Raw genomic sequence first — 11,271 nt, forward strand, 5'->3', positions numbered from 1 at the left:
GGTTGTGTCGCCAGCAGATCCCAAATTCTGTTGGACTGACGATGACTGCGACACCAGCGAAGAGGATGTCCCCAACCCTTCCGCGGATCTCTGCGGCCCTGCCCCGGATGAGGCACCAGAGTGCTGAGAAGAACCTGACGCTCCTCCCCCCGCACCACCTGAAGACATCAACGGCGTAGTAGAACTACCCACCTCTGCCTGCACACTCGCCCGCATCTGCGTCACAAACTCCGGCTTGCGGCTGCAGTACTTTCCCTCAATCTCCGCCTCCGTCATGTCCCTCGCAACCGTCCTCAAGTCCCTCCAGTCACTCTCCGTGCAGTAGCCGCCACCCCACGCACCGACACCGCCGGCGGCGCAGCACAGCAGGCAGAGGGCAAACACCAACAGCACACGGCCAGCCATCCCCACTCTTGTCACCGAAGCACACGCACACGCACAGTCTAGCGAGGGGCAGAGAAAGAAATGAAAGAAAGGAGGGTGAGAGTGACACACACACGCACCAGGAAGAGGAGGGTTGTGCCCGCCAGCGTGGGAGACGCCTGCGCACGGCGCGGAAAAGCCACAAAACGGCACCGGGCACCGCCCCTGAAGGACGCAGCCGCCAAAAAAATAACCCTCAGCCGGTGTTAAACAAAAACTCCCCCCACCGGGCCGCATCCCCAACCACACACAAAAAGAGAGAAACAGTGGCCGACGCCGCCCACACACCAACACACACGACAATCCACGGCGGCAGTGGGGTCTGAAGCCGCCACCCGTCATCGCTGCACGCCTTGCCTCACTGCATGCCGCCTCTTCTTCGCCGCAGGGCATCTCCACCTCCGCACCTTCGGCACCCCAACAGCGACGCCACCAGCGCCCTGACCCTCGCCCCTGCCACCCCTCAAGAGACGATCGCCCACCGCCTGCTCCCCTCCCGCCGCACACGCTTACGCCGCTGCAACCAGCGATGCAGACGAGGCACGACGCCCCACAGGCGAGCCACGCCAACCGCACAGTCTGCCGCTGCTGCCTCTCCTCAAAGCAGGCTGCGATGGGTGCCGCCCCACGCACCCTCGCGGCGAGACGCGACTCACACTCCGTCCATTCTCCCCCTCCGCAGCGGAGAACCAAAAGAATCCTCCTCGTGCACTACCTGCGCCTCTCGCAGAAACAAAAAGAGGAATGGGGGCATGTCAGCAATGCAGCCAGCAGCGGCAGCAAACACAACACGCAGCGACAGCGGCTGGCACGGCGCAAACCAAAAGTGAGCCGCAAGGATTTGCCAAGCAAAAAAGAAGCCCAGAAAAAAACATAGCAAACAACAAAATAATAAAAAGTAGAAAAATTACTTCAGCAGACTGTTTGACTTTGCGTGTCCAAAAGCCCAAGAGGGCCGGTTGTGTATATTTATTGCCTGCGCTGAAACAAAAACAAAAAAGAACCGCCATGTTCCACAAGCCCGCACATCCCTCCCATAATTCGTGCGGTATGAGAAATGCGCCTCAATGTGTCGGCTGCGTCGTCAGTGGGGCAAACAGCAATGTGGGCGTCACTGCGCGCGGGTGAGAAAAAAGCAAACAAGAGGGGAAACCCGCCATCCGTGACGCCGCGCCTACGGCAAAGGGCCATTGAAGCAAAAAACACATAAAAGAAAGAAAAAAAGGGGTTCCGATTATCCCAGCAAGGCACCAGCAGCAAGAAAACAAAAAAAGAGGTATTAATGAAGTGAGTCGCTGTCGGTTCTGCAGCACACATTTTTACGCGACATAGAGAGCGGCAATGCCCCACAGCCCAATCAGCGCAAGCAGCAGTACATGAGGCACACACCCACGCACGGCGCTGTCGTTGTTCCCTTCATCGAGCCTCACGCCAGTAATGTTCCTGAAGGTAACGGAGACGTTGCCAGAAAGCGATGCCGCGTTGCGTGTCGGGGGAATCGCCTGAGGTTCGGGCGAAGCGGTTTTATTGACCGGCGCGTTGTCAGCTCCCTGCGACACTCCCTCATTCTTTTCAAAAGGAATTTGAACTGTGCCGGACGGAAGAGTGTCGCGTGTCTCCTCCGCGGGAGTCTTCTCAGCGTCACTGCGTGGAGCAGGGCTGCTGCCTGAGCCCACCACCGCTTCCGGGTTAGGCATCTGCTTCTCAGTGGCGTTGTCCCCGGCGCTTGCAGGCTTCGTCACGAGAGCATTTTCCTCACCATCACCGCCAGACGTTGGCGGAACCTTCGGCATTATGACTGGCGTCGTAGCACCCAGCTGTGGAAGAGGGACTGTGTTTGCATTGCCTTCCCAGATATCCTTTATGCTAAGTGCCTCGTTGTACAGCAGGACGCTGAACATCGTCACATCGTGGCTGGTCGCTGTGCCTTCCGCCGCACTGCCACCGCCAAAGTAGAAGTGCGATATGCGGTGCGACTTGAACAGGGCTTCCACATTCTTAGAAACGGTGTCCTCCTCCTCATCATCGCTGTCGTATATATTGGCCCCGTCAACGTACACAGAGAACTCATCGTCCCTATTCATTTTCAGTACCACCTGATACGTTGTGCCAGGCCGCCACGTACCAACTTTATCTAACAACTTCCGAGGCTTTCCGTTGACGGTCACTCCCCACTTCTTGTCCTTCGTGTAAAACAGACCAACAAGCACAGTGCTGGCATTGTCATTCATCCTCACACCCATCAAAGGAGTGTCTGCCTCCGGCACTGCGTTAATCATCACCATCGCCACAAGAGTGAGCTCGTTGTTCGCAAAGTAGTACGGTTGGTTCTGCCCCAGTTTGCCCACCGGCCACTCCGCCCCCGCCCCAGCGCCTTTGAACGTCACGCCCCCCTCCGTGCTCGTCACTGTCTCACCCTTCACCGTTGCGTTCACTCCGAGGTACTCGTCCTTCCATACTTTCCCAGCATCAGTTCCATCCGTTAATGTGTTGGACAAAAAGCCAACCAGCCCTTCCGTGGTAACAGGGCCCTTACACACATTCTTTCTTCTCAGTGGGTCGACGATCCCAGTGGAAGTGCAACCTTCTAGTGCGGTGTCCATATCTTCCCAAGTTTTCACCACTTCTTTTATCCGTTTCAGCTTGTCAGTCAGGCGCACAGAGACAAGGCTGTATGAGTCTTCCTCATTCTTATTTTCGTACAGTAAAATCAACTCCTCCTTCTCTTTTTTTCTGTACAGCAGAGAGCTGGCGGCAGCGTCGTGCTTTTCACTGGATACCGGTCCAACGTCATGCACACGGGTATTGTCTGTCACCCAAAGATGCAGCCGGCCCTTTTCCTTTCCTTTTTCTTCCTTCGAATACACCGGCGTGGTGAGGAGCACCACCTTCTTATCCTTGATGGTTGCGGTGATGAAGCCGCTTCGCACGCCGTCCTCTTGGCGGTCCAGTGAGGTGCCCCACACGCGAGTGATTGGCGCACCGTCACGCCAGCTTCTGCCGGCCCCAAGACCCGTGTACACGTCGTAGTAGCCATCCTCGCAGGGAGCCATCATAAGAAGTTTTTGATATCCTTCCCACTCCGCAATGGATGGATTCCTGCAGCCATCATTCTCCGTCGCCTGATGCGAAAGCTTCCATTTATTCTCCGACTGACTGAAGCGCATGGACAGCAAGATATTCTTTCCATTCTTTTCTGTGGCCTGCATAGGGAACACAAGCGTGCCATCCTGCAGCACGACACCCGACCCTCCACCAGTAAATAACTTCGTCCAGGAGGAATGAAGTCCTAAAGACGCGGTATTTACTGCATAGGTCTCATTCCATTGGATTTTCTTTTCGTTACTGTCACTAGTGACACGCCCCTTCACCAGCAAAAGCCCCCAATGCTTGTTGCTAGCGTCTTTACCCGCAGCCGTTGTGCGGCTGTATTTTCCCAGCAGCATGTAGATGTCTTTGTCATCCACAAGTGTTGTTGGCCGCATTATATCCACCGCCTTGGCACTTCCCGTCTCGCCTCCCTTCAGCGTCTTTATGTCAAATGAACTCGCATCCGCCGTCAACGCCTCCGCTGTAACACCGCCAACGTTGTCGAGGCGCTTTGACGCAATCCCAGTGATGCACTCGGCACCGCTCTCATTCTTCTTGCACTGAGCCTCCGCAACGGCAAACACAGCACCGTCCACCTCCAAAAGGCTGGGGACACGCAGCGAAGTGACCGACCCACCAGCTTTTTCCCATTTAGCACCGGTCACAATCTTCGTCCCTGTAAATGGGTTCAAGACACCCCTTTGATCATTGGCCGCAGCCCCACTTCCGCTACACCATATCGGCAGCAAGCAGAGGAGGAGCAGCACCGTGGAAGAAAACAGCTGCCGGAGCATGTTGTGTGAGCGATGTGTATGTATGGTGCTGGTAGTGACTGCAGGTCTCTAAAAGCGCAGAGTAGCAAGTAGCGTTTAATCTCTTTCCTTCCACGTGTGTGTGGGTATGGGGTGGGTGGGGCAAGAGAAACAGCAAGAAGCAAAACAGGGACGCCACCCATTGGGATATGCAGGAAGAGGCAACAAAAAAATAAAACAAAAAAAAGCAAAGGAGTACCCCTCAAAGCACAGGAGAGGAGTTGGCCCACAGAGACGGCACGCAAACTCGGTGCACAAACACTCTGCGTCGCCCTGCCAGGGTGTGTGTGGGTGTGCGGTTGCCCCGCAGCAGTCACTCCCCAGCAGTATAGGCAAGAGCAGCCGTCAGCAGCAGCAGCAGCGTGGCACGCACCCACACAGTGAGCGTGTCGCTGCCGTCCGCGTTGCCTTTTGTGTGTTTCCCACCACTGGGGCTGCTGCTGGTCGTGGTTGTAGTGGCGCTTCCACCATCGCTGCCAGCGGGAGTGTCAGGAGTGGAGGTGCCGGATGGCTGTGCGGAGGCTGAGGGTGCTTGCGCCGCACCGTCTCCTGTGGCTTTTGATGAATCCGCAGCGCCAGTCGGTGATGTTAATGTTCCCTGACTCCCTGTGGATCCCGTACTGCCTGACTGCTCAGCAGCATTAGGAGCAGGGACTCCAGTACCTGCACTGCTGCCTGCCGAACTTCTGCCCTGCTGAGTTCCCTCCGAAGATGACGTTATTGCCGCTTGTGATTGTGGTTGTTGGACCCCCGGAGTTTGTTGTCCAGGTGTCACTCCATCTGCGGGTTGTATGTGTAATAACTCACACCTGCCTGAAGTGCTAACTGGATATTCCTTAGTTCTGTCGAGGATAACGGCTTCGCAGTTCGACAGCTCGGAAGGTTTACTGTTACCATCCGTCGTACAGTTCATCGTGAACGCAGCATGATTAGTGATCTTCAATTGTGGGGGTGAAGGATAATTCTTCCCCAAGATGATGGAGAAACACCATGATTCTGCATGTGTGCAGATGGATTCGCTTTCACTGCTGTCTGCACTGGCCGTCTCAACCTTGCGAAGCGCATAATAATTCACCGTCTGCGAACACTCCTTCCAATTACTCTTGCCAGAAACACGCCAACTTAATTTTCCTTTATTGTTCTGACACAAGACATCCACTGCATCAGATCCCGATAACGTCGCCCCGCACACGGAGAAGCAGCAGCCGCACAGCAGCGCAAGCACCGCCAGGGCATACACCGCACGGCGCCGCAGTGTCGCCATCCCCATCCGTCGTGGTGTTGGTGGTGGTGGTGGTAGCAGAGTCGCTGGGAGCGCTGGTCTGATTTATCAGGCAGCGGCGGAATGAAGGAAAAAAAAAACTAGAAAGAGAGGGAAATGGGAGTATAGGCAGTAAAGAGTACACCAAGGAAGTATACAACGGACAAAATGCGGAGATGGCGGCAACTTGCCGAGCACGTTCAAGCGCCTTTAGTAACGCCATCGCGTGGAAGGAAAAGAAAAAAAGGGAAACAAACATAAAAACGGCGCCACCGTAAGATCACGGGACGCAGTGCCCCCTCCGCGCGGCAGGGCAACCAACCGGGCACAACCCGCATCCGCAAATAAAGGCAAAATGCACCTAAAAATAAACCCTTAAATTACTTAGACAGAACCGCTATCCGCCAGCTGCCCTCGCTGCCTCCCCAACCTTCTCCTCCTCCTGGACCTTTGCCGCCCTTCACAACCTGCTCTACGCCACGAACGCCCCGGGGCGCTGCTTCTCGCGGCGCCGCAGCATCCCGACGGGTTCGCGTTACCCAGTTCGTGAGAATTGCGGTGCCTCCTCCATAGCACTGGCGAGAGTCCACCCTTGCCGCTGCGGTGTCACTTCTAGCCTTTGGCGCTTTGCAGGGGACTCCGTCCGAGCCGCCAAACGGCCTCAGCCTCCCCACCACGCCCAACGCCTTTCTCACCGTGGCACATTGGTTGCTAGACTCGCACAACACCGCAAGGTCCCCAAAAATAGTTGTAACTGTGGCGCCCCGCGCGCCCAACACGGCTGCACTGCAGCGACAAAAAAGAGTCAAAATTCAGTCATATTTTCCTCCTTATAATTAACGGATCTGTCTTTTTTCCTTCTCAGTAGCACTCAAAGCACAGCCTTCACAACCACAAATGAAGGAAAAAGAAGAAAGACACGAGCACAAAACACCCTGCCGTAGGACAGCATTCTCTTCCAAACACCAGCATCGGCGCACAACAGATGGTGATGGTCGCTTTGCGAGGAAGAGACTACGATGCACATAGCCTCGTCAATAACAAGACAAGAAAAAGGCTGCGGACATGCATCCCCACGTTTTACCTTCCCACCGCCCGATTGCCGCATCCCCGCGTAAAGTAACAAAAAAAAAGTCCTACTACCGCTCAAACTCATTTAAATCCTCCTCGCAAATAAATCCAAGCGTCATGCCTGCAAAAAGAAGTTATTCGAAGCTCCTCCGCCACTCCCGGAAAAACACAAAACCCTGCGGAATAAAAGCGGCAACACCCTTTCCTGCTGCTTCGTTCCGGTCGCAAGCGAGGGCGACACCAGCGCAGCCGTAGCCTCAGACTGCCCGATCAGTGCGTGCAGCCCAAACAAGACGGAACAGGCGCATGTGCCCAGGACGGCAACCCAACAAAAGAGAGACGCCAACTGCGTTCGCTCGAGGCTCTCAGCGGTGCATGCGGCACCCCCCATTGGAGCACAGACGAACCAAAAACGATGGCACCCAAAAAAACAAAAGAGAAAAACACCACGCCAACGCACAAAAACAATTTCAGAAATTCGGTTTGCCCCTGACCTCTGGGCTGTGGTGGCCACCACATTTGCTTTCCCGCCTGTGAGCCCACTCAGCATGCAAAACTTACCCTCTCGCCCAAACTCTCTGCAGCAACAAACTGGGAACAGCGAGGAGATATCACCAATGGAATACTGCCGGCGTACACCCACAAGGTGCCATCATTCCCCACACAATTTTACTCGTAACCACAACAAAAAAAAAAGGTGCTGCTGTGGTAGTGCTGGCCATAATAATCATTTGGCGCACGGCAGAACGAGTCCTCCATTACGCCTCCTACCCACACACAAAGTAAGCAACGATATAAATTGTTTCCCTGAAATACGTCACCAGAAAAACAATCCGCTACGCTCCTTCCAAATGCACCAAATTTCTATCGTATCCTCCAATTGTTGCTCTGTTAAAACATTTTCGACATCTGCACAATTTTCAGTCGATACTGTCACCTCGTACTCACGCACCCTTTCACACAACTCTATAATCTCCTTGTTTTTGTTGGTGGACAGAGTTACTGAGATGTTGCACCTCTGCCACGTGCCTATTGGCTTGCTATTTGCATGCTGCACGTAAAAAATATCCCATGACAGGTCTTTGGCAAAAGCCTCCCAATCATTAAAATAGCTTACCAGATACACGTTAAGCTGCCTTACTTTGCTGACATCGGTGTGATGCCTACCCGCAGTAGTCATCTGCATCCCAACAACCGTCCTCAGTGTCTCCACAAAAAAAAAAACATCAAACACCGGAAAGTTTTTTCTCGTCAGCACGTATAGAACCCCGTAGTTCACATCAATCCTCTGAGTTACCGCAGTCTTCAGTTCCTATTTAAGCTTTACCTTGAAATACCTCCCAATGATGTCGTTGCAAAAGGCAGCACTGTTCAGGACGAGCTGTTGGTGGCTTCAGCTTCTTGAGTTTTGTTACTATCGAATCAACAAAGGTGTGTTTCGTAAAAGCGTCCAGGGCATATTTTTCTAAAAATATATGACAAAACATTATCCCACGACTCCAATATTAGCAAATAAAAGTCTTTCTTCTTCATTACCCCCTTCAAACGGTCCGCTCTTATCCACCCAAGGCGTTCACTTATCATTGCGCATAGGAAGGTGTCGGTACCTTGTGGGGTTTTTGACAATTTTCACAAGCTTGTGAGACGGATTCTCAGAAACCCACATTTCCGTACATTTCTGATTAAAGTACCATTCAACATCCGAACTCTTGAGATTTAGCAAAACAACACCAACGACCAGACAACGTGTCATCTTGCTCCTCTGTAGGCTGGTGACGCATCCTCCACACACACATCGCCTTCACACTAAGCTCGTCATGATAATTCATAATGGCTCCATTAATAGTCTTGTTGCTCACCCATGCATCATAGTTATTTTTGATTAATGATGACAACGCAATAATGCCCCACATAGAGAACGGCACAAAATTATTCGATGGTTCTTCAATATATCTTGCCATATCGATGATGACACACCGTTTCATTCCACTTCTGGCCTTATTTGCCATAACATCGCCAATATTATTCTCACCCTCGTATATCGTCACCGTTCGTGTCCTCTTGTCAAACAAGTATGCAAAATCTCTTTCAAAACACTACACAACCACATGGAGCTTCGTGGCGTCGTAGTGCAGCAGCTCATAAAGGAGATAGGAGCCAGCTGCTATTGACTTCCCTACCCCGGGGGTTCCATAGCAGGAGACGCAACCTCACTTTGAACTCTTCTAGATCTTCGCTGCTAAACAATCCTTTTAAATCGCTTTTGACAATACGCCACATTCGATCCGCCTCGGTGATAACATCGCAGTTGTTCATATTCATTCCTCTCAAACCACAGGTACGGCTATTCCTCCTAGGAGGTGAGCACAACCAGTTTGGGAGGGATGGAAAGACCTTTTCTGCAATGCCACATTTTTCCATAGTTCAATCATCCACCTTTTATGCCCACGGTTGCGGTTCCTTGCCTTCCTGTAATGCCATTTCCGACTGCTTCCCATCGCAACCACTAACAAAGTGATATCCAATAAGCATGAAAAGCAACAAAATGTGACGAGCCTGCGCACAACTTCGCGTTTAATTGCTGCGAGGACGAGATATCGTTATCGTCGCAGCGGGAGGCGCTGCAGTGCAGCCGTGTTGGGCGCGCGGGGCGCCACAGCTACAACTATTTTTGAGGACCTTGCGGTGTTGTGCGAATCTAGCAACCAATGTGCCACGGTGAGAAAGGCGTTGGGCGTGGTGGGGCGGCTGAGGCCGTTTGGCGGCTCGGACGGAGTCCCCTGCAAAGCGCCAAAGGCTAGAAGTGACACCGCAGCGGCAAGGGTGGACTCTCGCCATTGCTATGGAGGAGGCGCCGCAATTCTCACGAACTGGGTAACGCGAACCCGTCGGGATGCTGCGGTGCCGCGAGAAGCAGCGCCCCGGGGCGTTCGTGGCGTAGAGCAGGTTGCGAAGGGCGGCAAAGGTCCAGGAGGAGGAGAAGGTTGGGGAGGCAGCGAGGGCAGCTGGCGGATAGCGGTTCTGTCTAAGTAATTTAAGGGTTTATTTTTAGGTGCATTTTGCCTTTATTTGCGGATGCGGGTTGTGCCCGGTTGGTTGCCCTGCCGCGCGAAGGGGGCACTGCGTCCCGTGATCTTACGGTGGCGCCGTTTTTATGTTTGTTTCCCTTTTTTCTTTTCCTCCCACGCGATGGCGTTACTAAAGGCGCTTGAACGTGCTCGGCAAGTTGCCGCCATCTCCGCATTTTGTCCGTTGTGTACTTCCTTGGTGTACTCTTTACTGCCTATACTCCCATTTCCCTCTCTTTCTAGTTTTTTTTTTCCTTCATTCCGCCGCTGCCTGATAAATCAGACCAGCGCTCCCAGCGACTCTGCTACCACCACCACCACCAACACCACGACGGATGGGGATGGCGACACTGCGGCGCCGTGCGGTGTATGCCCTGGCGGTGCTTGCGCTGCTGTGCGGCTGCTGCTTCTCCGTGTGCGGGGCGACGTTATCGGGATCTGATGCAGTGGATGTCTTGTGTCAGAACAATAAAGGAAAATTAAGTTGGCGTGTTTCTGGCAAGAGTAATTGGAAGGAGTGTTCGCAGGTGGTGAATTATGATGGGTCCCATACTGCTGAGACGGCTAGTGCAGACAGCAGTGAAAGCGAATCCATCTGCACACATGCAGAATCATGGTGTTTCTCCATCATCTTGGGGAAGAAAACTCTTTCACCCTCATAATTGAAGATCACTAATGATGCTGCGTTCACGATGAACTGTACGACGGATGGTAACAGTAAACCTTCCGAGCTGTCGAACTGCGAAGCCGTTACCCTCGACAGAACTAAGGAATATCCAGTTAGCACTTCAGGCAAGTGTGAGTTATTACACATACAACCCGCAGATGGAGCGATGCCTGGACACCAAACTCCGGGGGTTCAACCACAAACAGCAACAACGCCATCTTCGGAGGGAACTCACCACGATGGCAGTTTGGCAGGCAGCAGTGCAAGTACTGGAGTCCCTGCTCCTCATGCTGCTGGGCAGTCAGGCAGTGCGGGATCCACAGGGAGTCAGGGAACATTAACATCACCGACTGGCGGTGCGGATTCAAAAGCCACAGGGGACGGTGCGGTGCAAGCACCCTCAGCCTCTGCACAGCCATCCGGCACCTCCACTCCTGACACTCCCGCTGGCAACGATGGTGGAAGCGCCACTACAACCACGACCAGCAGCAGCCCCAGTGGTGGGAAACACACAAAAGGCAACGCGGACGGCAGCGACACGCTCACTGTGTGGGTGCGTGGCACGCTGATGCTGCTGCTGACGGCTGCTGTTGCCTGTGCTGCTGGGGAGTGACTGCTGCGGGGTACCCGCACACCCACACACACCCTGGCAGGGCGACGCGGAGTGTTTGTGCACCGAGTTTGCGTGCCGTCTCTGTGGGCCAACTCCTCTCCTGTGCTTTGAGGGGTACTCCTTTGCTTTTTTGTTTTCACTTTTGTTTCAATGGTCGTTTGCTACGCACATCCCAATGGGTGGCGTCCCTTCCCCCTCCTGTTTGCCGCTGCCATCAACACACGCACGCTGCCGGCCTCGTGGCTGTGCGTTCCACGGACTGCCCA

General features: G+C 53.7%; 9 protein-coding genes across 9 annotated transcripts, besides 3 other annotated features; 3 read left to right on the top strand and 6 right to left on the bottom strand.

Moving 5' to 3' along the window:
* TraAM80_08784 (uncharacterized protein) lies at nt 1-405 on the bottom strand (the record flags this gene model as incomplete). Its single annotated transcript, XM_029385511.1, has 1 exon — nt 1-405. A coding segment is annotated over one exon (405 nt), but the record flags the coding sequence as incomplete, so codon positions are not given.
* A 547-nt stretch (nt 406-952) lies between these two features.
* Nucleotides 953-1,300, top strand: TraAM80_08785 (uncharacterized protein; the record flags this gene model as incomplete). The annotated part of the gene is made up of 1 exon (XM_029385512.1): nt 953-1,300. The coding sequence occupies one exon, from the start codon at nt 953-955 to the stop codon at nt 1,298-1,300; it is 348 nt and encodes a 115-aa protein (XP_029234617.1).
* Nucleotides 1,301-1,742: 442 nt separating this feature from the next.
* Nucleotides 1,743-4,307, bottom strand: TraAM80_08786 (trans-sialidase; the record flags this gene model as incomplete). Its single annotated transcript, XM_029385513.1, has 1 exon — nt 1,743-4,307. The coding sequence occupies one exon, from the start codon at nt 4,305-4,307 to the stop codon at nt 1,743-1,745; it is 2,565 nt and encodes an 854-aa protein (XP_029234618.1).
* A 181-nt stretch (nt 4,308-4,488) lies between these two features.
* Nucleotides 4,489-4,512: a microsatellite.
* A 126-nt stretch (nt 4,513-4,638) lies between these two features.
* Nucleotides 4,639-5,595, bottom strand: TraAM80_08787 (uncharacterized protein; the record flags this gene model as incomplete). Its single annotated transcript, XM_029385514.1, has 1 exon — nt 4,639-5,595. The coding sequence occupies one exon, from the start codon at nt 5,593-5,595 to the stop codon at nt 4,639-4,641; it is 957 nt and encodes a 318-aa protein (XP_029234619.1).
* Nucleotides 5,596-5,597: 2 nt separating this feature from the next.
* Nucleotides 5,598-5,623: a microsatellite.
* A 1,149-nt stretch (nt 5,624-6,772) lies between these two features.
* On the bottom strand, nt 6,773-7,207 carry TraAM80_08788 (uncharacterized protein; the record flags this gene model as incomplete). Its single annotated transcript, XM_029385515.1, has 1 exon — nt 6,773-7,207. One exon carries the CDS (start codon nt 7,205-7,207, stop codon nt 6,773-6,775), a length of 435 nt encoding a protein of 144 aa, XP_029234620.1.
* A 267-nt stretch (nt 7,208-7,474) lies between these two features.
* TraAM80_08789 (putative retrotransposon hot spot (RHS) protein) lies at nt 7,475-7,843 on the bottom strand (the record flags this gene model as incomplete). Its single annotated transcript, XM_029385516.1, has 1 exon — nt 7,475-7,843. The coding sequence occupies one exon, from the start codon at nt 7,841-7,843 to the stop codon at nt 7,475-7,477; it is 369 nt and encodes a 122-aa protein (XP_029234621.1).
* Nucleotides 7,844-8,351: 508 nt separating this feature from the next.
* TraAM80_08790 (retrotransposon hot spot (RHS) protein) lies at nt 8,352-8,666 on the bottom strand (the record flags this gene model as incomplete). The annotated part of the gene is made up of 1 exon (XM_029385517.1): nt 8,352-8,666. The coding sequence occupies one exon, from the start codon at nt 8,664-8,666 to the stop codon at nt 8,352-8,354; it is 315 nt and encodes a 104-aa protein (XP_029234622.1).
* Nucleotides 8,667-10,032: 1,366 nt separating this feature from the next.
* Nucleotides 10,033-10,058: a microsatellite.
* A 2-nt stretch (nt 10,059-10,060) lies between these two features.
* TraAM80_08791 (uncharacterized protein) lies at nt 10,061-10,387 on the top strand (the record flags this gene model as incomplete). The annotated part of the gene is made up of 1 exon (XM_029385518.1): nt 10,061-10,387. One exon carries the CDS (start codon nt 10,061-10,063, stop codon nt 10,385-10,387), a length of 327 nt encoding a protein of 108 aa, XP_029234623.1.
* A 30-nt stretch (nt 10,388-10,417) lies between these two features.
* On the top strand, nt 10,418-11,005 carry TraAM80_08792 (uncharacterized protein; the record flags this gene model as incomplete). The annotated part of the gene is made up of 1 exon (XM_029385519.1): nt 10,418-11,005. The coding sequence occupies one exon, from the start codon at nt 10,418-10,420 to the stop codon at nt 11,003-11,005; it is 588 nt and encodes a 195-aa protein (XP_029234624.1).
* Between the last annotated feature and the right edge of the window lie 266 nt (nt 11,006-11,271).

The sequence above is a fragment of the Trypanosoma rangeli genome (assembly GCF_003719475.1).
Source record: "Trypanosoma rangeli strain AM80 chromosome Unknown Tra_15.4_contig_00463, whole genome shotgun sequence".
NCBI classification, from domain to species: Eukaryota; Euglenozoa; class Kinetoplastea; order Trypanosomatida; family Trypanosomatidae; genus Trypanosoma; species Trypanosoma rangeli.